This window comes from Mus musculus, chromosome 2 (assembly GCF_000001635.26).
Source record: "Mus musculus strain C57BL/6J chromosome 2, GRCm38.p6 C57BL/6J".
Taxonomy (NCBI): Eukaryota; Metazoa; Chordata; class Mammalia; order Rodentia; family Muridae; genus Mus; species Mus musculus.
In genome coordinates this window covers 164,470,875-164,497,083 of record NC_000068.7, presented here as the reverse complement: position 1 = coordinate 164,497,083, position 26,209 = coordinate 164,470,875, and the positions used below count along the sequence as shown (strand labels likewise).

The 26,209-nt window shown below is 47.1% G+C and overlaps 3 protein-coding genes across 13 annotated transcripts in view; 1 reads left to right on the top strand and 2 right to left on the bottom strand.

Moving 5' to 3' along the window:
* Positions 1-3,760: 3,760 nt before the first annotated feature.
* Dbndd2 (dysbindin (dystrobrevin binding protein 1) domain containing 2) overlaps positions 3,761-26,209 on the bottom strand; it is a 26,171-nt gene continuing 3,722 nt past the window's right edge. The window contains exons 1-4 of one of the 6 annotated variants that reach the window (NM_001048227.1): positions 10,841-10,944; positions 8,696-8,842; positions 8,379-8,516; positions 3,761-6,948 (exon numbers count right to left, since the gene is read on the bottom strand). In NM_001048227.1, coding sequence (NP_001041692.1) covers positions 6,749-6,948; positions 8,379-8,516; positions 8,696-8,834 — 477 coding nt within the window. In that variant the 5' untranslated portion in view covers positions 8,835-8,842; positions 10,841-10,944 and the 3' untranslated portion in view covers positions 3,761-6,748. Of the gene's footprint in view, positions 6,949-8,378; positions 8,517-8,695; positions 8,974-9,426; positions 10,054-10,079; positions 10,208-10,396; positions 10,630-10,840; positions 10,945-24,761; positions 24,947-26,209 lie in introns of those variants that run through there. The other 5 variants (NM_026797.2, NM_001048228.1, XM_030251864.1 and 2 more) reach the window with 5 other exon arrangements.
* Sys1 (SYS1 Golgi-localized integral membrane protein homolog (S. cerevisiae)) overlaps positions 16,863-26,209 on the bottom strand; it is a 23,292-nt gene continuing 13,945 nt past the window's right edge. For 2 of the 4 annotated variants that reach the window (XR_003953683.1, XR_374503.3), the window contains 2 exons: positions 24,762-24,946; positions 16,863-17,528 (listed from right to left, as the gene is read on the bottom strand). The gene's annotated coding sequence lies outside the window, so the exon portion shown is untranslated. Of the gene's footprint in view, positions 17,529-22,616; positions 23,444-24,761; positions 24,947-26,209 lie in introns of those variants that run through there. The other 2 variants (XR_374501.3, XR_866332.2) reach the window with 1 other exon arrangement.
* Positions 21,268-26,209, top strand: part of Trp53tg5 (transformation related protein 53 target 5) — a 9,434-nt gene continuing 4,492 nt past the window's right edge. The window contains exons 1-5 of one of the 3 annotated variants that reach the window (XM_030252121.1): positions 21,268-21,589; positions 22,177-22,234; positions 23,761-23,835; positions 24,026-24,156; positions 25,585-26,072. In XM_030252121.1, the coding sequence (XP_030107981.1) occupies positions 22,187-22,234; positions 23,761-23,835; positions 24,026-24,156; positions 25,585-26,047 (717 nt within the window). In that variant the 5' untranslated portion in view covers positions 21,268-21,589; positions 22,177-22,186 and the 3' untranslated portion in view covers positions 26,048-26,072. Of the gene's footprint in view, positions 21,590-22,176; positions 22,235-23,230; positions 23,482-23,760; positions 23,836-24,025; positions 24,157-25,584; positions 26,073-26,209 lie in introns of those variants that run through there. The other 2 variants (XM_006500260.4, NM_001271575.1) reach the window with 2 other exon arrangements.

Below are 26,209 nucleotides of genomic sequence, written 5' to 3'. Positions count from 1 at the left end.
CATGTAAATTAATTCCACCATTAACATGTTGCTATGGGTACACACCAACAAGCCCACTCATCTATTATAGCATTGATTCCATCACGGAGTAAATTTCACACATGGGTATTCTGCATTGTCAAAATTTAGTTTCGTTCAAAATTTTCTCATAAAATTACCTGGGTTTTAATTAATAAAATATTGTAACTCCAAATCTTACGGAGATATAGAATGTTCCTAAGAACTGGGGCTGGGGATGAAACTAACTCAGTGGCAGAGTGCCTAGTAGGCATGAGACCTTGGGTTCATACTCGACATAGCAATGTGTATTGGGAGGGAAGCCCTAAACTTAAAGTCCCACCTAAGGTCCCAGAAAATGGTCTAATGCCTCTTTCCTGTCAACATCTATCTCCAGAACACATTGTAGAGGCAACCAGTGTTCTTGTAATAGATTAATCTGTTCTAGGACTAAATGTAAATGACAGCATAGTATGAGGTTTTGTGTGTTCTTTCCTGAAAGGAATGATTTTGAAACCACATTGTGGTTTAGAGACAGAAACCATAGCTTCATGGGAGTTGGCTCTACATCCTTTCCTCATCTCTAGGGAAACAGTGCTGATTGGCCTCGTGTTCTCATGTGTATAAGGTTATTTACTGCTGTGCAGTGCTAACATTGTGTGGGTAAGCCAGTTTCTCCACTGGAGACACTCCATGGGCAAAGGAGTGCTTGGTAGTTTTGGTTATAGTAGGCAAGGATGATTATAGTCTGTACAAGTGGCTTTGCACACTTAGGTTATCATGTCCCTTGGGAGAATATTTAGGAGTAGGATGGCTGCAGCAAAGAGGAAGTGCAAGCAACTGTCAGACCTTTCTCCAAAGTCTGTCATTTTTCTATTAAAAACAGGAGAGTTTAAGGCCAGCCTGTTCTACATAGTGAGTTCTGGAACAGCCAACACTGTAGTGAGACTCTATCTCAAAACAAACGGACAAATTAAAAGCTCAAACATCAAGAGCTCTGGTTGTACTGCATCCTGGTTAAAATCTGGTGTTAGGTCTGGGACGCAGTGATGCACAGGATATCACTGTAGGGCTAATTTGCATTTCCTTAATAATGGTGTTGAGTACTGTTAATGTTCATTATCCATTCACTTATTGTTTCTTATGAACATTCTGCTATATATCTTCTGTACATCTTTTAAAAAAAACTTTATTATTGAGCTGTAGCTGTTTCCATATTAGGCTGATTTGGCTTTCCCACTTACCCTCCAGGAAGCACATTCATGAGTGAGTTTGTGGACAGGCTCTTGGTAAAGCACAGCTGTCTTTCTAGGAAGAGCCCAAACTTTGTAATTAGCGTGGTCTACCAAGAAAGATTCTAACAAGAAATGAATTGTTGAAAAGATGACTTCATTCCCCCAAATCCAGTGTTTCTGATTATATTAGACATACAGGAATAAGGGAGAGATTAGATGTCAGGTAAGGATTCGGGTCTCCACACTGGCCTTTAATATGTACAACTATGAGCAACCTGAGAGTTTCTTTCCGCATCTGTAAAAACCTATTTTCAGAGGGCTGGAGAGATGGTTCAGTGGTTGGAAGCACTTGCAGCTCTTACAGAGGACTTCAGTACTGTTCCCAGCACCCACGCTGGGTGCCCCACAATTGCCTACCACTCCAGTTCTAGGATCTCTTATGCCCTTAGGGTCCTATGGACATACATATACAAATAAAAGAAATTTTTAAAAACTACTTTCAGGGCTGGTGAGATGGCTCAGCAGTTAAGAACACCGACTGCTCTTCCAAAGGTCCTGAGTTCAAATCCCAGCAACCACATGGTGGCTCACAACCATCTGTAATGAAATCTGATGCCGTCTTCTGGAGTGTCTTAAGACAGCTACAGTGTACTTACATATAATAAATAAATAAATAAATAAATAACCATCTTTGAACATGAATATTAAAAAAACTACTTTCAGAGTCATCATAATATAATAAATTATATGTGAAGATTAAGAACTACATCTCTTCAAACAACCCTATCAGTTAAGTAGGACCATGTTCATGTAATAGAGTTTTTTTTTTAAAGGCCCAAACTAAAACTAAAGTGTGGAAACAGATAATTTAAGCTCACAGTGAGTGTCAGAACCAGGAACAGTGGCTACATTATCAGGCTCCAAATACATTTTTACAGAGTAAGCGCCATCATGATTATTCCAGCTTATGCTGTTCCCTCCTGAATTGTTCCCATCATACAAGGCCCATCCTCTTGCTGTGAAGACTCTTCCTCCTCCCCCTCTCCCACCTCCTGTAGCAGGCCACAGTCATTCATGCACATGTACCATGGCCTTCATTACTTTTCATAATCTGCAGCATGTCTGCTCCTGAAAGAGCTATTGGCCAACTTGGTATTTTTGTTGTTTGTGCAAATGGCAGCACACTGCAGGTATGTAGTCAGTCAGTCATATCAGAATGGACAAATAAGACTCGGTGCCACACAGACCTGCTGGCCTCACATCACCATGCTGTTTGCAAGACTCTGCACACCTGAGGATGAGTGCTTTTAGGGACTCTGCTGACCTGTGATTCCTTCTGTTTCCCCTATAGCGCAATTCTTCCCTCTTCAGAGTCTATCAGGACATCTACCCAGTAAGCCTTGCACTGTGGCCTGCAAGACTGAAAGCTGGGCTCTTTCATTTGGAGTTGGCTCTAAATCTGCATGTTGTCTCCACGGATACTGTGTGGTCTGAGGAAACAGTCAGCTGGGGATGGAGCCTCTGAAGGCTAGCCAGGCCCCTGTGGCTTGGCAGGAGGAGAGATCATTGTCTCTACCAGGAAATGGTCTGGTGGTCCCACAGACCCTAGTCTTTTCCAGAAAGAACTGGGGCTCATGCTAGCCCAACTGGAGATTTCCCAGAGGCTCACAAACAATTCCAGTTCTCAAGAGTACTGTAGATCCCTCCCCCAAGAAGGCTTCTGCCCTCAACGCCACAATCTTAGCATTGTGAGCTAGAGAAGGAAAAGATTTATTGGAATGTTGAGGGTAACCAAGCAAGCACAGCTTCTCATCACTCACCCCGAAGGAAAGAGAAACCCTGTCAGGGTGAACCCATCAAGACAGGGGGGAGAGCTTCACTACGCTCAGGGGAGGTGGGCACAAGACGAGGACTGTTATCTGTAACAGGATCAAATTACAAGACATTTTAACATGACGCTGGGTCCCTGGCCCAACTTCATAGATGACCTCAGCTTGATCCCAGAGAGTTTTGGGCAGAAGGTCTTTATGGTACAAGTTCACAGAGACAGCAGAGAGCTGAAGGGCACTCTCGCTTCCTTGGAGAAGTGTTTCCTTCCACAAACTTCTCAGTATCCTTAGAAACAGTAAGGATAACTGTAAAACTGTAAAATGACTTCCTGGTGGGAAAAACCTGAAGCTGTAAGCAGTGTCAATCAGCCTGAGGAGTGTTGGCTTAGGTTTAGGTCATTCATCCTGCGGGTAGTGTTGGATATGGGAGGGGGAGGGGGAGGGGGAGGGGGAAGTCTAATAACTTTTTAATGTGAAAAAAAAATGAACTAGAAATCCTTAATGCTGGGCCCTAAAATGTCTTTCATTCAGCATTCTCTGGGTGACTTCCCTCTTACCATGGCTTTACTTCCCACCCATGCATCCAGTAAAGCACGTGTGTTTACTTTCTCAGTCTGATCCTTTTTACCCAGACTCCACACTTAGGGATCCAGGTCCCAGCTTACCACGTTGTCTCCGATGTATCAAAAACACTCCAACTCAATCCATCTAAACAAATTTATTACAATTTCAACCCACACCCCACAATCACCCTGCGGCATGAGGTAGAAACAATACTGTACCTTAGTCCCCTTCCTTCCAAACTCACCCAATAAAAAGGTGTCCATGTTTATCTCTGAAGTCTTCTAAACCCTCCACCTTCCTACATCCTGCCACTCTGCCCCAACTCTTATCTCCTATTTTGATAAATGCAATCTTCTGGTCTCGGGGCACTTGATCCCTGTAATCAGCCTCAAGGGGCCTTCCAGCCATTCTCTCTTCCCCTAGCTTCTTTCTTCCTACTTGTTATTCAGGTCTCAGCTCCAATGTCACTTCCTCAAGGGAGACTGACTCCCGTGACCTCTCTGAATAGGCTGGCTGTTTTGCAGCACGAGTCATAGCTGCAAATTTACATTTGGGCTCCACGACACTGAGCTCAGTGACAGAAGTATCAGATACTGTATTTGTGTTTCACACTTGTTAAATACCAACATGCAGTACTTATGGGACGAAATAATGCCAATTTGTTTATACCCTGCTTGAGCCTGAGTAGGAAGATCACTTCAGTCTACTGGACCTGTTATGACTTCTATATGTTACTGTATTCTTTGTTCATCTAGAGCCTGCCTTCTCCAGTATATTCTCTAAACTGCAGTCAGAATTACCTTTTAAACAAAAGTCCAACCGATGAAGCAGCCTGCCTGCCTCCATCTTAGGCCTGAAGGTCATTTGACAGTGAAGACCAGCTAGGCTCACTCATTCCTGTTTGTGATTAAACCTGAGTCTCAAGGATTAAACCTGCTGTGCACCCCCTATAACCTTCACTATAAATGGTTCTGTGTGGCCTGTCCCAGGGAACAGCAACCATGCTTGTTTCAAAAAGTGACCACCGTTTTGGAACCCTACCTTTGTTTCTGAAGGTTGTAAGGACTGCCTGTTGACATGACTACCTTGTTAAGACCACCTTTTTCTGCTTCTGTAACCCTGTTTTGCCTGCCAAATACCCCATTTGGAAATGACCTACCCCTGAGCTATAAAAACCGTATCTTCCCCATTTCCAACGTTGATCTCTTGAAGCCTGCCTTTAGGGAGACAGCCTGGGTACACGCAGAAAAAGCTTGCTTTAATTAATGTGGTCGTGATGGTTTGGGCTGGTGGTCTTTCCCCTCGCATCTCTGGGATTAACACAACCATTTGTAATCTTTCATTATGTCCAGAAAAGTCCAAACCCTGTAACATGGCCTCCGAACACGTAAACTGCTAAATGACTACTATCCTCTTTCTCCTTAGGAAAAAAAAAAAAACCCTGACCAGTCAAGACAGTAGAGTGCCTGATAAAAAGGGATGCCCCAGCATCCTCTAGACTGGGTGCTTCTCAAAGATGTTAGGTGGTGCTGGAATCCGATGCAGTGGCATCAAATTCAGTGATTTGAAAGGGTTATTGTCTTTCCAAAAGCTAAAATCTACTCTTTTAGAAAAAATGCTGTGTCAGTATCTATAAAATGTCTAAAATGCTACATTTTCTGTTATAAAATTCTGGGCAATGAAATATAAGTGGGCACCATTTCTTACAGCTTCCTTCCAGGTGAGAACAGGCCCCAGGCTGTGCCCTTTTTGCCCATTCGCCACTTCATCTCGTTTTCTGCCTTTTTCAAAGTCACGCTGGCTGATGCTTTGCCAGCCATCCTAAACACAAGGCATGGGCAGGAATGGGCATCCGTGCCCTGGATGGCTAAGGAAAACCACCCCAAAGCAGCCTGGTGCTCAGTTACTACGGACCTTCCCCAAGGAGCCTGAGATTTTCGGCTTCTTTGGTACGTGGAAATAAATTTATCTCTTAAGTCATGATCTTTTACTAGCTGTCACACTGAAACCTAATACAGGCTTCAAAGCATTTCACAATCTGACCTTCATCAAGTTTACCTCTCCCTGTATATTTTCAAATCCAACAATTTAGCCAAACCGAGTATTTTAGCTTCTTTAGCCCTCTTCCTCCTCCTCCTCCTCCTACCTTCTTCTTCTTCTTCTTCTTCTTTTTTTTTTTTTTTGGCTTATTTTATTTTTGAGACAGTCTCATGAGACCCAGGCTGCCCTCAAATAAGCTAGGAAGCCAAAGCTGTCCCCCTGCCTCCACCTCTGAAGTGCAAAGGTTTCAGGGATGAGCCCCACACCCAGCCCAGCCTTCCCACTTAGTGTTCTAAGGCAACAGCTTCTCCCCACAGGATCCTTCTCCCTCGGCCTTGCTTGGCTACTTGTGTCCTTTAGATCTCTGCCTAAGAAACCATCTTGCCATTCTCTTTCCTGAGAGCAGAGGAGGACGCGATCATGCTACGTACTATACTGTACTCTATTTACCTGATTTTCTTCACCAGACAGTAACTCTGTGAAAACAGGAAAGTACTTCATCTTACTCAGGACTCTATTCCCAATGCCTTGCGGAGATGAAATTCCCAAGTATCTCTTGGCAAAATGGAGTGAATGAATGATGGAGATATGACACTAGTTAGTTAATGACAGTGGGGTTGGTATCTTTGCAATATGAAGAATGAGGTGAAATGAGTGGTATATTATTATTTATTATTTATACCATATCCTGTTCCCAAAAGAACTTATAGAGGCAGGATAACTGGAAAGTGGAACTCCTCAGAACATCCCCTCAGAGACACTGGCTTAGGAGACTCTGTGGAAGACAACAGGATCATCTGGGGGCAGGAGGGGACTAAGAAAGCAGCTGCGTCTTGTCCCACCTCACCTCTCAAGTCTCACTTGGAAGTCCTACCTCAGAAGAAAAGCACTGTGGGGGCGTGGCAGCAGGATAGCGTTAGCGGTAAAGCAGGGGAGGCTAACTCTCAGGCACACCATCCACCATCCTTCCCTCCCTTTGGTGCTGAAGTAAGGAAAGTGTCAGGTCTTCTCCAGGCTCTGCTGGGCCTAGGTCTCCTTTCCATGGAGAACAGCCGGGCTGGTCAGTCTGTACGAGGCCCACTGCTAGCTGCAGGGTCCAGGCTCTGCCCCTCCGTCATCCCCGTCCTCCTCATCAGACTGTGCCAAGGGAGTGTCTCCTCCCCCATCACTTGGATTTGGACTGCGCAGGTTGGAGGAGTCAGAGGACAAGGAGGAGGTCCGGGATGTGGTCCTGTCAGACGTGGGTACCAGCAGGCTCAGCTCCTCTGGATGGTCATCCACTCCTGCCCAGACAGAAGAGCAGGTCATGGCCACACACAGGGCTAGAGAACTCAGATATGTATCTGGCCAGAAAAAAGTACAGAGGGCTGGCACCTGTCTAGAACTACTTCCCAGTCAGTGAGGAGCCAGAATTTGAACCTCCAGCCCCTTCCATATCACTGTACGCTCCAGTGTCAAAATCTGAAAGTCCAGACTCCTTCTCATTTCTTCCTGGAGAGCTTTAGGGAAGCCATTTTCCCTACCAAGGACTCTACTCTTCCTGGGAAAGGGATACCTGGATTTCTAAGTTCTTAGGGTAAAATCCTAAGAATGTGTATCAAATGTCTGAGCGGCCATGAGGAAATAAGAGCTATTTGGTTTTTTACACTGGGCCTTGCTCTGTAGCTGGCTTTAAGCTTGTGATCCTCCCCCCTGCCTCTGTTTCCCGAGGGCTTTTATCAGAAGGAGCGACAGATCTAAGGAGCAGCTTAAAATAAGAGTATGAGTCTAACTTGGTAAGCATTCAGGGTCTGGAGCCAGGCAGAGGGTTTGAATATCAGCATTCTACTTCCTGCCTATGTGACTGAACTTCTCTGAGCCTCATTTTCTTTTACTTCTTTTTTATTTTTTTCAGTGCTAAAATCAAACTCAAGAGTACTTGCCAGGCAAGCATATTGTGTAAACTGTGCTTCTAAACTCATACCTAGCCCGTAGCTTCTTTAGGAAATGAAGAGCCTACTCCCTACCTTGACAGAACATTAGGGTCAAGAGAAAACATGTGAAGTACTTTAGCACAGTATTAAGACCCTAGTAAATTATTCAGTAAAAATTAATATTATAGGGTCTGGAGAAATGAGTCAGCAATTAAGAGCACCAGCTGCTCTTCCAAAGGACCTGAGTTCAAATCCCAGCACCTACATGGCAGCTTGTAACTGTCTGTAACTCCAAGATCCAATACCCTCACACAGACATACATGCAGGCAGAACACCAATGCACATAAAATAAAAATAAGTTATTAAAATAACTAATATTATAGCCATACATGGTGGTACACACCTTTAATCCCAGCATGCTGGGAGGCAGAGGCAGGTGGATCTCTATGAGTTCAAGCATAGTCAGGGCTACACAGAGAAAGATTGTCTCGAAAAACAAACAGACAAGCAAAAAACCAAAAATATTTGATAGTAATTATGTTAATTCCACAAATATAAAAATTTAAAAGCTAAACTAGCTAGCCATTGCTAGAACTTTGACTGAGGAATCCATACCTCAGTTGCCCCTTAGAGTCAACTTCCCTAAATGAGAGCAGCCAACTGTTTCTCTAGCAAAAACACATACTTCCAACTTCTACTTAAGATTTTTCCCTGGCTCAGACCTACAACCTCTTTCTTTTCTGGCCCAAATATCCAGCTCTGGCCAAATGGTACCCAGATTCCAAAGCAGAGGACATACCAGACATCTGGGGAGCTGGCGAGGACTCCTCACAAGGCAAGAACACATCTGCTCCATCCTGATCCGCAAGATCAATAAACTCCACTTGCTCCAGTGTGTCCACATTCACTTCCATAGACGAGATGCTACCTATGGGGGCTGCACACAAGGGAGGAGAGCAAACAGACCAGGCTAGAGCTGAGAGATGGTCACATGTACATGCAAGACCCCAAATTGGGCCTCAAAAACAGGAAGGGAGCTGGTTCCCAAGATCTGAGAGCCACAAGGACACCTTTCCCAACCTAGCCCAATTCCATTCCTCAGAAATTGAAACTTACGTCTTTGTGACTCCAGGTGCAGATGGGACAGGGGGAAGACAAACTCTGTCTCTGGCTGTAAAATGTCCTCAAAGAACTTCTGCCTCTCCCGGAGCCGCAGCTGTTGGCGCTCCAGGGCTGCTCTCGGATTTGGGTCCATGTCAGCCCCTGTGCGGGAATAGGGTAAGGCAAGCACAGATGTGGGGATGAGAAAGAACGCAGTGGGGGCCTAGGCATAAGGAGCCCCTTGACAGCTGGCATCCCAGCAGCACAGCCTCGCTTCCAGTCTGGACAGCTCTGGCCTCAGCAGCCTCTTTCGCGAGGCGAGGCTGGCCCTGGTTCCACAAAGGGGATGTCAGTTCCAGGCACCGCAAGAGCCTGTCGTTAATGAAGGCTGCCAATGCTGGCTAACTGCCTACATGCCCTCTGAGAGACTGGAAGGAGCTGGCCATTTGATGGACTCAGCTCCCCTCTGAAGGCCAGGGAAGAACAGGGCGAGATGGATGAAGTGTAGGGCGCTATACCTCTGGTTCTTCCCAGTCCTTACAAAACCCAAAGACTATAGCTAAGTCAATAATACTCCATGCTTCCTGTCCCCCAAAACACACACATACCACCACTACCACCACCACCGCCACCACAATCCTCATCACCTCCAAACACTTTCTCTGGGGGCAAAGACCTAACTTCCTGACTTGCCTCTGCCTCTTTCTGGCCCCAGGGGTCCCACCTGAAGGTATCATCCTACCTACCTCAAACACTATCTGACAATATACTTCGTGAAGGAGGGCTGTTTGTAGAGAACTGAGCACCTGTCCTCTGAACTCTCACAGTTGTCCCCTCCTCTCACACATGTTTGGCTTATTTCCCAAGTTAGTAAGTACCAACTAGAAGGGTGGGGACTGAGTACAGTTCAGACCAGGTGTCGAGATTGCCAATACCGAGTTTTGCAGGACACCAGAGCTCTGGGGCCAGCCCTGTGCATTCATCCCCGTTCCTGGTACACTACTGAACCCATGCATCACAGGGAACAGGGGAAGCTCTAGGGTGAGGACCACGCTGTCATCCTCCAATAAACCTCAGCTGGCCACAGTGTAATCACAGCGCGTGGCCAGGTCCTCGAGTACTGGGGTAGCTCAGGAGGGACCCGAAACTAATGATAGAGGCAAGGCCAAGTCAGTGCCTGGAGCTGATGTGGCTGCCAGAGAAGGGAGAAGGGAGCAGCAGACGAGGACTCCAGAAAGGCTCTTAGAGCTGCCGCCCAGGTCACAACGCTAAAAATACCCAGGGCCCCAGGGGCGGTCTGCGGAGAGGAGAGGGGAGGCGAGCTCGCGAGGGAGCTGCCGCTGACCCGGGGCCACCCGGACGCCTCTCTTTTCCCCTCCCCCTGACGTTGTGGTCTTACCAGGCTGAAGGGACTGTCCACAGGGGGGCTGCGGAGCCAATTCCCAGAGCTAGGTAGTTGTTTACACGACCATAGGTACTGGGAAGAGTAGGGATTTGGAGACGGGAGGCTGACACCGGGAAGGAACCAGGGAAATGGAGAACGAACGCCCTCTGTCCCGGCCCCACCCGCGCCTGAGGAGGCAAGAGGCAAAGAATTCCCTAAAAGGGGACTGGCGCGTGGGCGAAGACGGGGCGGGCGGAGGAGGGCACCCCAAGTTCCCGTGCTGCGGGGGCCCAGTTCGCCGCACCTGAGCCCAACCCCGCATTCCCCCCTACCTGCAGCGCCCGCGCCCCGCTGGCTCCCTGGGTGCGCTCCCGACAAGCGGCGGCGGGGGCGTGGGAGCGAGCAGCGCCGGCCGGGTGGGGCTAAGCCTGCGGGGTTCCCTGGGGACCGGCGGCCCTGGGAGCCGGGAACGAGGAAGAGGCGGGAGGCGGAAGTGGGGGCGGGGCGGGCACTCGGGGCTGGCGGCGGAGGACAGCTCCTCTAAACGCCGGGACCCGGACTTGCGGGGCAGGCGAAAAGTTCCCGCACGCATCCCTCCTCGCTCCGCCCGCGCGAGGCTGCGCGCACCCCGAGGCACTTGCGGCACCCCCGCCCGGCGCACAGCTGCTGCGGGCACACGCGCCGGCTCCGGCCCACGCACACTTGATGCTCTCCGACTCCAGAGCAGCGCCCACGCAACGACCACGCGCACGCGCTCGCTGCCCGCCTCACCGCACCTCGATCACCCTGGCCACGGTTACGCGCACACTTCTCCAGAAGGTGCGAGATGGGGAAGCAGGGTCAGCTGCTGCCCAGCGAGTCAAGTGCATGGACCTTGGATTCCCTCAGCTGGCCTAAGGACCACACAGAGCCGTCGCCCTACGGGTCAGCGCACTGGGCGAGTCAGGGCTGGAGGGGATGCGCCGCACCCTACACGCCGGCAAGGAGCCAACACCTCGAGGTGCTCTAGAGATGCCAGACGTCCAGCCAGGCGTAGGTGGGCGGCCCAGTCGGAAACAGCCCCCTTTCAGCGTCTCCTGGCTCAAACCAGGGCTAGGAGTGTCCAGTATAGCAACCCCTGGATGAAGGCTCTGTCGCCTCCCTCCCCATGCCCTTGTCTGGGCTCTGAATACAGCGTGAGGATGAGCCATGACTGGTGTGTGTGTGTGTGTGTGTGTGTGTGTGTGTGTGTTTCCATTAGAAATCTGTGTCGGGGCCAAGCTACCAGGAAACCATCCTTGTCATCTCCCTCCCCTTTGAGACCCACATTAAAATACACCTCCATTTCACATCATTTCTGTTCCCACTCTGGCTCAGCCTCCCACAGTAGTAGCCTCCTTCAGAGTTTCCTGCGCCCTCTCTTGCCTAACTACATTCTGCACACAGGACAGCTCGAGAGCACACGTCTCATGTTTTAATGTCCTTTGTTATAATAAAATCTACGCTCTGGTATTTTAAGTCTCATTTCCCCTCCCCTCCCCTCCCCTCCCCTCCCCTCCCCTCCCCTCCCCTTCCCACAAGGTTTCTTTGCATAGCCCTGCTGTCCTGGTACTTGCTCTGTAGACCAGGTTAGCCTCAAAATCCAAGAGGACCCAGATCCCCCTGCCTTTGCCTCCTGACTGTGTCCCTATGCCCAGCTTCAAGTGATCTTGAAAAGCAGGGAAGCGGGAGGGTGTGTGCAAAGGGTTTTGGGTATGAGAAACACGCACATCTGGGTTTCCCCACAGGGGGACAGTACTCCAGCAATGCCTGAGGCATGGACTCTTCTGTATGGCTAGGCTGAGAACAGCCCTGTGAAGTAAGCATAGCACGCTCCCTTCTCACTCATCCAGAAGGGTGCACTAGCCTGTGGGAGGCAATGAATGCCGAGGTTAAGATTACAGCCAGACCCCTTCGGGAGCTGTAAACCACTGCAGCTCCTAACCAGCTCCTAACCCTTCTCTGACTCTTGATCCTGCCTACTAACTAGGGCTAATTAACCCCTCTCTCGTAGTGTAGGACTTGAGACACACTGGAAATGCTCCATCAACCTTAGCTCTCTTGGTTGGGATGGGTTCTGAGAAAGGGGAAGACTGCATTCTACTATGGACTTACGCATGGGAGGGGGCCCTGACTGTTGGCACTTCTGTGGGAGTTACCGGTGCCTCTGAGGTAAATGTTATTATGTCCACTTTACAGGCGCAGAAACAGAGCTACAGTAGAGGAACTATTGATGTTTTAATTTTAAGCTAGTCAGTGACAGGGCTGGAACTGGAACCAAGGTAGGCCGCCTCCTGAGATGGCTGTGACCACGGCTCCAAGCATGCTCTCTTATCCTTTTGTAAGTTTCGTTTTTCAAGAAATATAGCAATTAGAGTCTAACTTCTCATTAATGGATAGAGTAGATACTTGGTCTCATTTTATACCATAGAAATGAGGCCAACTCTGGATGTCGTACATTGGCTGGAGCTTAGCTCCCAAGGTCACCGACTCTCTCTCACCCTATCTCCTACCCCTGCCCCATTTTCAAACTCATCTCAGGAAGAACAACTCTGGAAAGCAGGCTTTTTAAAGCTAGTCAGGTGCAGGAGAGCAGGGCAAAGTGTAGAGCAGGAGCTCACTCTAACTGACTGGGATTAATCAACTGAGCCAGCCCTATATTATCTTCAATCAAAGCTGATGAAAGATCAGGGTGTCTGTCCCTTTTATTGCCAGATATTTACCAAGGACTGGTTAGAAGAGGGCGATATCCAACCTAAATTAAGTCATCAGGCTACACTGTGTCATCCAAAAAATTGATTCCAGGTGGCGAGGAATGGACTGGTGAGGGAGTAGAAAAGATCAGTAAGGAGAGATGGCTGATACTTCTGGCTTCCAGCTGGGATGCAGGCAGCTGGGAAGAACATCAATTTCTAAAATTTGTTATGCAGTCTTTATGGCTTTTGTCAACCCTCAGAGAATCAAGGTTGCAAAGTAACTAAGGAACGTGAATTCCAAAGGATAGGCGCCTCCATGAAGACACAGAATGTAGGCCCTGGTTTACTTCTGAGGGGGATTATGAAATCTCCATGCATAAAGGTAAGAAGAATTAGAAGAACTAGTTAGCTAAACTGTTAATGAATCATTAAAGGTTCGCTATGGCTCAAACAGGCTAAGTCTGCATGAATCCAGATGACAAAACAGTGACAGAGACAATTCAGTCTCTCACACTAATGGCTTCACACACAACAGCAACTTTCTACGTCCTATGTCCATGGATTGGTCAAAGCACAATACACACATGGACATACAAAAACTCTCAAGAATCAAAGTCAGGCTGGATAGTAGTGCACACCAGCACTCAGGAGGCAGACAATGGAATGTCTGAGTTCAAGGCCAGCCTGGTCTTCCGAGAGAGTTCCAGGACAGCCAGGGCTACACAGAGAAACCCTGTCTCGAAAAACCAAACAAAACCAAAGAGTCAAAGTCATGACTCTTTGTCAAGTAATTAGAAGGACCAGATCTGAACCCCAGATGCTGCAGCTGTCTGACAGAATTTAAGAGAACAATGATCCATGAAATGTTCTCATGGAAAATGGAGATGACATAAATGAGCAGAATCTTCAGCAGAGAGCAAGAAACTATTGCAGATCATATGCAACACTAGATACAGACACAGCCGAGGTCTGAAGAACACATTAAAGTTCAACACAGCAAGCAAAGGAAGAAACCGGTGAACTTGAAGACAGCTCGGCAGAGGCTTCTCAAGACAAAACAGATAAAATAAACAACATCACCACTAGGGCTGGGATATCACTCAAGTAGGGAAGGGCCTGTGTAGAATGCACAAGGCTCTGCATAAAAACAGGGCCTGAGAGCATGTCCCTATAATATCAACTCTTGGGAGGTGGAGGCAGGAGGGTCAGAAGGTCACCCTTCATCTGCATAGTGAGTTTGAGGCCAGCATGGGCTACATGCAACCCTGCCTCAAAAAAAAAAAGAAAAAATATCTAGAGTTAAAAAGTAGGCTAGTGTGTTGGTGCACGCCTTTAATCCCAGCACTCTGGAGGCAGGGGCAGGTAGATCTCTGAGTTGGAGGCCAGCCTGGTCTACAGAGTTAGTTCCAGCACAGGGAGAAACCCTAACTGGTTTGCCTTACTATTCTATTGTGCGTTTGTTCTCTCTCTCTCTCTCTCTCTCTCTCTCTCTCTCTCCCTCTCTCTCTCTCTCTCTCTCTGTATGTGTGTGTGTGTGCATGTGTACATGCATGTGAGAATACAAGTGTCAGCTGTGCTTGCTGGTATGTAATACTGTACATGTGTGCCCAGAGGTCAGCATGAGGGATCTCCCTCCAACACTCACTCACCTTACTTTTGAGACAAGGTCTCTCTCCGGATCTGATCTCACACATTGGCTACCCTGACTGTCCGTCACCAGCAGGGTGGGACTCTGGCCAGCCAGCACACCTGGCTTCTACATGGTGCTGTGGATCCATCTCAGTTCCCCATGTTTGCACAGTTTATTGACTGAGACATCTACCCAGACGCCACTATCACTACTTCACTATTTGTATCCTATAAAATCCGATTGTATATTTTAATCGTATACAACAAAATTATATACAATAAAACTTCAAAGATTTCCTGTTGAACACTTTAAAAATAAATCACCACTAATCACTAGTGTAGCCCCGTCCTTGGGCTCTTGGTTGAGTCTGCCTTGATGAGAGTGTGAGGATTCCAAAGGCCGACTCCCTTTCAGGAGCTACTTGAAGTCACTAAGAAGTAGTCCTATGCTTTTTTTCTTTTTGCTTTTTTTTTTGGGGGGGGGTTCTCTGTGTAACAGCCCTGGCTGTCCTGGAACTTGCTTTGTAGATCAGGCTGGCCTTGAATTCACAGAGATCTGGCTGCCTCTGGGACAGTTGCAAGTGCTGGGACTAAATGCATGCACCACCACACCCAGCTTCCTATACCTCTCTATGTGTTTTATAAGTTTTGAGTTTTCATAAGACTCATTTTGAGTTAATTTTTATAATTAAGATCTGGGTTAAAGTTCACTGTTACATTACAACAATGCAAGGATTTCAATACAACTTAATAAAAAGGTTATCTTCTAACACTGAAAGGCTCTGTAATGCCTTTATGATACATCATAGCTTCCCGGTAACACTTAAAATCTGACAGTGAACCCTGCAGCTTTTCCAAAGCTACACTGCATTTGCCTTTCTTCATACATTTTTAAATTAGATTGTTGATTTCTAGACAGAATTCCATTAGGATTTTGACTCTCTTCTGTTTATTTTCTGAGAGAGTTCTGCAATACAGTCCTAGCTGCCCCAGAATTTGTGGCAATCCTCCTGCCTCTGCCCCCCCCCCTTTTGGCATGTAGGCATGGACAACATACCCTGCTGTGTCCTCAGCTCTCAAGCTCTGTTCTGAACATCCCACCTCTGCATATTCATTTGCAGATTAATTTTTTTCAACCTGTGTCTGCCCATGGAATTTTGAAGTTCAGGAGCCTTTTCTTGCTGTTAAAAATATATATATATATATATTTTAAGATTTATTTATTTATTATATGTAAGTACACTGTAGCTGTTTTCAGACACACCAGAAAAGGGCGTCAGATCTCATTACGGATGGTTGTGAGCCACCATGTGGTTGCTGGGATTTGAACTCCGGACCTTTGGAAGAGCAGTTGGGGCTCTTACCCACTGAGCCATCTCACCAGCCCAAAAATATTTTTTTTTTTAAATCTTTTTTAAATTTTTTTTTAGATTTATTTATTTATTTATTTATTATATGTAAGTACACTGTAGTTGTCTTCAGACACTCCAGAAAAGGAGTCAGATCTTGTTACGGATGGTTGTGAGCCACCATGTGGTTGCTGGGATTTGAACTCCAGACCTTCGGAAGAGCAGTCGGGTGCTCTTACCCACTGAGCCATCTCACCAGCCCCCAAAAATATTTTTTAATTTACATTTATTTATTTACTTCATACATTTGTCAGAGGACAAGTTACAGGAGCTGACTTTCTTTTTCTACCATGTGGGGTTCAGAAATCAAACTCAGGCTGTCAGGGTTTGTAGCAAGCATCTCTATCCAGAAGCCATCTTGCCAGCCCCAAAATTATTTTTAAAAATTTGAAATAACTATAGATTCAAAGACAATTGAAAACTCTTGCAGCTCTTCCTTGGTCTGAGAAAGAGTTTCTTATCCCTCAAAACTGCCAGGTGTGTCAGGTCATCAGCGCACTGTCCAGACTGCAGCTAGGGCTTTGCTGGGTTAGGGCAGTGCGGGCTGAGAGGTTCTCCAAGATCCGTGACCTTACCACAACACAACCCCTGCATCTACGACTCCGAGAACATCGGGAAAGGGAAGATGGGGACTGTAAGTGCCGGAGCACCAGGAGATCTGCTGTGAGACGGTGACTCCTAGGAACGACAGGAAGATTTGCCCATGGCACTTCAACAGCAGGGCTGCCTAAGCAAGGTCTCAAGAACTACCATCCCGGTCACACAAGGACGTGGGAAGGGCGAATCTCCACATCCAGACGCAAAGACATAAGCAAGCCTTACCGTGGGAGAAACGGTCTCCCTAGGAATAAGCTCCCTACAGCTCCACTGGTCAGCCTTGAAATAAGATACTGGCAAGTTGTGTGTAGACTGTATGTTTAGAGCTTTCTTCTCTTTATGTATGTACGTGTATGTATATATATGTGTGTGTACTATAACAATAACAATTTAATAAGAGGCCATGAATTTTAGAGGAAGCAAAGGTGGAGGGGACACAGGAAAACCGAGAAGATGCAATTATAGTTTAATCTCAGAAAATGTGAAAAGACAAAGTACACAGACACTATGGCGCCTGGGACAGGAGTTAGAGTCTCTTTTCTTTGGGGTGGTGTCAGGCACCATGGCCAAGGCAACTGTTAGAAAACATTTAATTGGAGTTACAGTTACTTGCTTATGGTTTCAGAGGGTTAGCTCCTTATAGCTGAGAGCTTTATATCCTCACCCACAGACAACAGAAGAGAGACACTAGGTAGGCCTGGTGTAGGCTTCTAAACCTCAAAGCCTACTTCCAGTGACACACTGCAGAGCAAGCAAGGAGAAGTATAAGCCTATGGATTCCATGCTCAGTCACACCACCAGAGGTGGCCACTGTAGGCCCCAGTAGGTGACTTTGTACAGATGTGCACATTGGCAGCACTAATTGGACTCAGTGTGTTACAATAGCAGAGTGTTTAAATTGGGAGGGAGACATGTTGGGGACGGAGTCCAGGGGAGTTGAGGGAGGGAATGGGGGTGATATGACCACGATACAGTGTACATGGATTAAATCCTCTAGGAAGAAAAGAAGAACTCAGGTGATAGATAGACTATGTCTAGAGCTTTCTCCTCTTTATTATTCCAGGGTTACCATCCAAGTCACTCAGTAGGCTTCTCTCCCCATGAAAGCATTTTCCCTGTGGAAACAGGAAGAACAAACCAGGTGGACTGTGGAAAACTGCTCAAGAAGCGCTGTCACGGAACAATCTGGTCTCCAGGGTAGGAACTGCTCAGGTGGCTCTACCTTGAGAAGGCAGACACCTTGAGCAGATAAGGAATGACAGCTTTGACTTAGCTAAGTGTAATGGCTCACACCCAGGCTCCCAGCCTCCTAGCACTCTGGGGGATAAGGCAGGAGGACTGAAAGTTGGAGACTAGTCTGCACCACAGAGTGAGTCCCAGGCCAGGCTGGGCTACATAGCAAGACTCTATGTTAAAAAAATTTTTTGAGGCGGGTGGATTTCTGAGTTCGAGGCCAGCCTGGTCTACAGAGTGAGTTCCAGGACAGCCAGGGCTATACAGAGAAACTCTGTCTCGAAACCCCCCCCAAAAAAATATATATATTTTTTAAAAAGATGTCTTCATTACAGCCACAGTCAGTGCTATCTTACAAAGCTAAGTAGTGGACCAGCAACTGCGGTTTCTGGTTTTTCTCCAGAAGAGTAGAAAGCTCATCTGCATAAACACCGAAGGCAGCTGTTCACTGAAGCTCTGTTCATACCTGCCCAAACCTCAAGTCACCAAAGATGTCCTTTTAAAAAAATTATATATATATATATGTATGTATACACACACACACTGTCACTGTCTTCAGACACACCAGAAGAGGGAATTGAATCCCATTACAGATGGCTGTGAGCCACATGTGGCTGCTGGGATTTGAACTCAGAACCTCTGGAAGAGCAGTCAGTGCTCAACCCCTGAGCCATCTCTCCAGCCCCACAAAGATGGACTTTTGTAGGCGAGGATAAATAAACTGAGATGCTTACAGAAAACAATATTACTTACCACTAAAAAGAGGTGATCACTCAAGATATGAAAAGACACGGAGTACATTTAAATGATATTATTAAAAAAGCCAATCCAAAATGGCTAGAGAGTGAGTTTTCTGCTTTGATCACAGGACATATGGAAGGCAAAGCTGTAAGCTGTAAAGAGGTCAGTGCTTGCCAGGGCTTGGCCGAGAAGGGGGGATGAATAAAGTGGAGCAGAGGGGATTTTTTTAGAGCAATGAGACAGTTCTGTGTGATGTAATATCCAGGACGCATCATTAAACATTCATCCAAACCCATACACTGGACAGTAGCAAGCGGGACCCCACTCTGAAGGACGGCCTCCCATGGTAAAGCTAACACAGCACTCCATGTCTGTCAGAAACTAACTGCTACTGTTGGTGGGATGCAGAGGCTACTTCCTAAGGTTGGAAGGTTGTGGGAAATTTCTGTGCATTCTACTTAATTTTTTTTTCTTTTTGAGACAGGGTCTCACTATGTATCTCTAGCTGGCATGGAACTTGTTATGCAGACTAGGATAGCCTTGAACTCACAGAGAAACCTGTTTCCGAAGTGCTGGGATGAAAGGCCACATCCAGCTACTTAATTTTGCTATAAACCTAAACCCTCTCCCTCGCTAAAGGATAAAATCTTACACGCGTTCTAACAGATGTATAAACTAGAAGGGAATGAAAGGCAGTCGGGTTGGGCCCAGCACAGAATCTAGCCTTCGTGTGTCAGGCCCAGCCCTCCTGGGGCTTTCCAAAGGCGACTCCAAGGCTCACAGCCTGGCCCCTAAGCACTCAGTAACATAGTACTTACATTGTGTCCACTTTGCGAGGTCCATCCTGCCACACATGGCTTAGAACTTCACTGCACGCAGACCCCTTTACATTCCCTCTAGTGAGAAGGCCCTGCTCACTTGTATCCTTTGTCTGGCCAACATTGATATTTCCTTCACCAATCCCCTTGGACTGGGTCAGGGCCCTCATTTACCCTTGTCACAGACAATGCTATATAGTTGTGGGTTTTTTGATTGATTTTTTTTTTTTTTTTTGGTTTTTCGAGACAGGGTTTCTCTGTGTATCCCTGGCTGTCCTGGAACTCACTTTGTAGACCAGGCTGGCCTCGAACTCAGAAATCCGCCTGCCTCTGCCTCCTGAGTGCTGGGATTAAAGGTGTGCGCCACCACGCCCTTGATTATGATCTATGATCCTGTAGTGGCTATTCCTGGTTGTCAACTTGACTATATTTGGAATGAACTACACTCCAGAATTACCAGGGACCCTTATCTGGAGGCTTGGAGATAGAAGTTTCTGATCTGGATCTTGGTATGGAGATCTTGAGGCATAGTGGCTATGGATTCCAGAAGATTGAATCTCCGAGTTTAAGGAACACACCTTTAATCTGAGCTACACCTTTCATCTGGGATTAAAGGTGTAGTGGAACACACCTTTAATCTGGGCTACACCTTCTGCTGGAGACAATATAAGGACATTGGAAGAAGGGAGTCTCACTCTCATTCTTTCACCTGCTTGCCCTGTGGGACTGAGTAGCTGCTAGATCCTTGGACTTCCATTCACAGCTACTACTGAACCATTGTTGGGAATTGGACTGCAGACTGCAAGTCATCAATAAATTCCTTTACTATATAGAGACTACCCATAAGTTCTGTGACTCTAGAGAACCCTGACTAATACAGATCCTATCAGACACAGTTCTAGGTCCTGGAGAACTTTCCAATGAATGAAACAAAAACTCCCACTCTTGAGAAGTCTACACTCGAGTGGTGCCTTTCCCCTTGGCCTATGGGCTTATGATGCACACAGAAAGGGGGCATGCTCTGCCTACAGGGCTGCTGTCCAAGGTGCCTACCCCAGCGCACACCCCAGCTCCTGAGCAGGCACTGTAAGTGGTCTGATGGAGCTGATGGAGCTAACAGGCCTCAGAGCATCTGCAGTCCGGTACAATCCACTGGATAAGCCCGTAATGGCAGTAGCAGCAGCAGGATCCCTGAGCACAGAGAGAGAGAGAGGCCAAGGAACACTGGGGTCCACAGAAGAGTGTGCACAAGGGATTGTTCATGACATGTGTCTTCCTTCCTGATTACCCCTCGTTATCTTCCATGAGGCATATTAATGCCCCCAACACACCTTCATAAGACAGATAAAGGATGTGTAAGAAAGTCCAGGATGGAGTGGATTAGTAAACTTGATTGGATATCAGACTGGCTGGGCAACGGGGCAGTGCCTGAGAAGCTAATTCTTAGAAGCTCTTCGGATTATTCTGATGTAGCCACCCGCACAGCAGGGCTTCAGACAGACCATCATCCTTTAGGGTATGCCTCCATCTGTCCTGAGCCACCACCACTTCCTCTTCAATCTCATGTTCTGCTACCACAGCCCCCATTTCTTTCTGGGCTCTGCTCAAATCTCATCTTCTTGATAAATATTTCACAAACCAGACTTCTGCCTTAAAGGGAAAAGTTTGTGTACATATGTGTGTATCTGCATGTGAATACAGACACCTGTGGAACTAGAGGGCTGGTGGAACCCCCTGAAACTGAAGCTACAGTTGTATGTGAGCTGTTCCATATAAAGGCTGGGAACTGTTAGGTCGGTCCTCTGTAGGAGACGTGCTTTTAACCACTGAGCAACCTCTCTAGACTGGTTCTTGTTTTGTCTGAGAGATAGTGTCTCTGTGTGTAGTTAGGCTGGTCTTGAGCTGATCCTCCTGCCCCAGGCTCCCAAGTGCTGGCTTCCAGGCTTATACCATCACACTTCTTAACACAGCAGACCCCTCCCTTTACCTTTCCTACCCCCTCCCCTGGTTACTTTGATCCAAACACTTAGCTCCATCTGCTGTAAGTGACAAGGTAAGTCTGACTCGTAGGCTCAGGGAAGTCTACTCCTCCATTTGAGAATCTCTGCAGGCTTGTTCCAAAGCGCAGCCACCACCAAAGGTTAAATGACTAAAGTTATAATTATATGAATGACACTGAGCATATACAGGTAAAGTGCACCCGCTTGTCCCTTTCTAACCTGAAACGCCATCATTTGTATGTCTCCCCGACAGTCTTTACCCCGTAGACTTGCATAGATATGGTGCATAAAGGCATGTTCCTGAATAGCTTTTCTCTACCCTAAGTCCAGTGACACCAACTGGTGAGCTGAAATTAACTCCAGTAGAAGTGGTCCACAGGAGAGGTAAGCATGACAAACTGGGTTTAAAAGTATTGTTTCATTGATTTGTCCCTGGTTGGCATGGTCCAAATTCAGCTCATCTCTTGTATTTATAGTTTTCTTGCATTAAAACCATGCCCACTCACATACTATCTGTGGCTGCTTTATACAGAACTAAGGTAAGCAGTTACAGCTATAGCTGAAAAGTCCAGTAGCAGCCCTTCACAGAAGAAAGTTCCTGGCAACTGGTTTGTCCTTAAGTAATGGAAGCTGGGCTGGGGTGGAGCACACCTTTAATCCCAGCACTTGGAGGTAGAGGCAGGTGGATCTCTATGAATTTGAGGCCAGCTTGGTCTACAGAGCAAGTTCCAGAACAGCCAGGGCTACCCAGAGAACCCCTGACTTGAAAAATTAAGAAAAGAAGGAAAAGAAAATCCTAGAGAAAACATTAGCTATGCAAAGGCAGTCAGGTCATGGGAGGGAGAGAGAAATTTCAAAGTTTCTCTTATTGTTTCATAGTTTCTGGTATTTCATATTTTTGTTTTCTTGCCCTCTAGTTTGAATACAAATTCCAGTCCTTATGTTGGTACCGCATTTGTTCATTTGTTTAGACATGACCACATGCTGGCCAGGGATAGGAAGAAGACTTCTGCAAAATTCAAGGAAAGTGTAAGTACTAGCTACGTTGGGAGAGACAACTAAGGGAGAGCTAAGCAAAGGAACCAAGACAGCTCTCTGAGTTTGAGGCTAGCCTGGGCAACATAGCAAGACAATTATTTCAAAAACAAAATTGAGGGCTGGAGAGACAGCTCTGTGCTTAGAAACACACTCCGCTCTTACGAAAGATCCAAGTTTGCTTCCCAACACCCAAGCACCATAACCGCCTAGAGCTCTAACTCCTAGGGACAGCACTCTCTCCAGCCTCTGCAAGCACCCCTAGACACACACACACACACACACACACACACACACACACACACACACACACACATACACACACACCCCATATAAATAAAAATAAATTACTTATTAAAACCCAAAACAGGCTGGATGTGGTGGTGCATGGCTTTAATCCCAGCCTTTAAACAGTAGAGGCAGGCAGATCTCTTGTGAGTTCAAGATCATCCTGGTCTACAAAGAGAGTTCTAGGACAGCCAGGGCTCTGTCACACCAAGACACCCTGTCTCCAAAACCCAAAACCAAAGCCAAACAAAAGAATAGTAACTGAATAATAAAATTTATAATAAGAGCATTATAAGATTATTTTTAGATTTCTATCAGTAAAATTTATAATACACACATATACTATTTGAGGGATACTTGTCTCCACTACAGTGTGAGCCAGTCTACAGCCATACCACCCAAACTGTGCCTGATTTCAACTGAATATAAGCTCATTTTATTCTAGGAATTATACAGAGAAAAAAAGGTCACAGGTGCCAGTCAACATATGTGGCCTGGCTGGAGATGGGCAGTTTGGGAACTCCCCTTTTCATGGATTGACTTGTCGGGCCTACATCATGTTCTCAGCTCTACCAGCAACCAGTCATGTGAACTTATAAACTACATAACCTTTAAAAATCTTAGCTTCATTTAAAAAGAGGGGTCCATCTTCTTATCTTATAGGGAGGTCATGATCATATTCACCACCTGCCTCATACTGAGCTTCTCCACAGATGGGTGTGGCCTTTTGCCCCTTCACCCTTTACCCCTGGAGACACAGTCCTGATGCTGTCGCACATTTCAGTGATGTCACAGCTCCCCTGCCTGGCAGCTCCAGCACCATCCTATGTTACTCAGCCGAGCGCTGCAGTGCGAGGAGCAGGGTGCAGGCAGCACTGGTCCAGTCTTGCTCCTACAGCCCCAGCATGAGTCCATCTACAAAGAAGAGGCCGAGGGATAAAGTGCCTTCTAAGGTCAGACCTTGTCCTGGAGCCCCGGCAGGCCCCATAAAAGGGGTCTAACCAGAGAATCCAGCCACAGCAAAGACAGTCTCTCCAGTCATGTGGGAAGGGGAAAGGGGAAGGTGAAATAGAGGCCGGTAGAGCTAAAACTCTCTCAGTTCTGTTCCAAACCCAACATGCCAAGACTCCAGTCTAGGACTGCTCAGACCGTACTCAAACAGGAAAGGCACAATACAGGAACTCAAGGGGATTCCCCTATACTAGCTCTCTCTCTTTCTTCCTACCCCTCAGATGCAAGATGAGAAACTGCAGGACAAGATAACCCAGCATGTGAGCAAAGTGATTGAGCGGAATCGACTTAAAATGGTGAGATGTTCTATTTTAGCCCCTGCTTAGGGAAGCCAACCCCTACCTGAAGTGCCACCCCCAAGTGCTAGACCGGGTGTGCCATGGGAGCCAGCAGACTCATCCCTGGGATGAGCCAAGCAACACACAGGGGATGAAGGGCTCCCCTGGGAGATCTGGAGACCTCTTTCCGGTTTCTTGACCCTGGCAGGTATTAAAAAACTTGTCCCTCTTGAAGCTATTCAAGAGCTCAAATAGCCGGATCCAAGAACTCCATAAGCTGGCCAGAAGGTGCTGGAATTCAATGCTCAGAGTTCCAAAGATCCTGCAAATCTCTTCTAGGTAAGCTTGCCCACACCCCCTCTTTATACACTCATAAAATGGACCCAATGGCTATCTTTTCCAGGAACAGAAATTGTAGTAAAGGATTGGAAACAGTGGCCCTCTTTATAGAAGGGCTCTGTGCAACAGGTATTCACTCAAGCTATTTTACTGATAGGGCCTGAAGCCCAGGAAGTGAAGTGATTTAGCTTGGCCAGTTGAATTGATAATTGGTAGAGTACCTGTCTCAAGTCATTCCCACCTCATAGCAAAGCTGTGGCTGTAACAGCGATCACAGTCACCTAGTGACAGTGAAGGGCCCACTGATCACTGGGGTACTGAGTGTGCATGTGCTAGGGAGCTTTCTCTGCCTCCTCTCCCTGGCAGCCTCCTCTCCCTGGCAGCCTCGCCCAGAGACTCACTCACAGACTGCCCTCTGAATCTGATGACCCATGCATCTTGCTCAGACCCTGATCATTCGTAGGTCACTCTAGAATTTGAAGAACATGTGTGTAAGTGTCTGCTCTCTGCTTGGCACCCCTACTTAGTTCCTTCTTCACAACAATCCTACGTGTGCCCCATTTTTATGATGGAGACCCAGGGCTCTGGGAGGTTACATGTCTCACCTCATCTGGATGATCAGAGTCTAGCATGTCTGTCTCCAAAGACTGCTGCAGTCTGCTGCGGCTCCACTGCTTCCTACTTGGCAGATCCTGAGAGCCGCCATCCACTGGCATCACTCTCATCAGCTAGGATGAGCTAGCGTGGGGTTTTGCCCAGCTGGTGCAGTACTCCTGAGGAAATCTCCTTTCTGGTGAGAGAGTGAGAGAGAGAGAGAAAGAGAGAGAGAGAGAGAGAGAGAGAGAGAGAGAGAGAGAGAGAGAGAGAGAGAGACTGTTAATTCCTTCCTGAGGCTCTTTCTTTAATGTGGCCTCCCAGATACAGGTGACTGGGAAGCCCAGAACCACGTGGCTCAGGGTCACAGAACACCATGGTTCTGAAAGCACAGAAACATCTCTTAGAAACAGTTGTCCCTAACTAACCCTCAATGTGAGGGGCATCTTACCTTCATCCTGCCTTCTACCCAGGGCAGGTGAGGGTACTGGAGAAGGCTCCTTGGAATGCCATGATTTCTCAGAATATAATTTGAAAGGAACACTGGACAGTCTTCCCTCTCAGTTGAGACAGAAGCCTAGTATACTGGCAGGTGCCAACAACATACTATCCTTAGGCTCCTCAAATACTGGTCCTGCTATCTGACTTCCCGAGGTCTCACATCCATTCTGCCCATACTACTCTTACACCACACCCAGGCTCCAGAGACATTTCTTTTCAGTCTGGTTCAGGGAGCCTGGTAGAGCTAGAACTCTACATAGCAACCACCTCAGGGCTGGGTTAGAAGGACCCTTTTAGCCTTAATCTGCTGATGGTCTTTCTTCTCCCTGCCAGGGACAAGGACAAAGTGAAACAAAATAATATAAAATTCCAAGAGATTAGGGTCCTTGAAATGAGACCAAATTCTAAGAAGGCAGAGTCCGTAAAGGAACCCAAGCAAAAAACATCCAAAAAGTGGAAGCCCAAGCAAGGATCTAAGGGGTCACCTGCAGCCGTGACATGGAGAAAAAAGCAGGAAACATTTAAAATCTCCAAGGTAATAAAGAGTGGTGGCTTGCAAGCCAGGGCCCAGAAGAGGAAGACCTACGTTAAGAAGCCCCGAGTTGTCTTCTTAAAGACCTACCATCACAGCACTACCATGGGGAAGATGAAGGCACTGGATATAACTGACCAGTTGGTCTGGTTTGAGGGGCTTCCCACACGCATACACATCCCAGGGCGCCGGATCATGTGTAGATCGTCTACCTACCGGTGCCTCAAGCGCTCCTGCACCCGTTTCTGCTGTGCATCACTCTGAGCTGCCTACGTACCATCCACACTAGGTAAGTGTGACACCACCTCAGCCAGGCTCATGCTCGGGGCTGTGGGTCTTGGTGACTGTGGTTGGCAGTACTGGGAGACTCCATTTCCAGAGAGGGGAAGCAGGCCACACAGCAGGCTAAGCTGGGCTGAGGATACA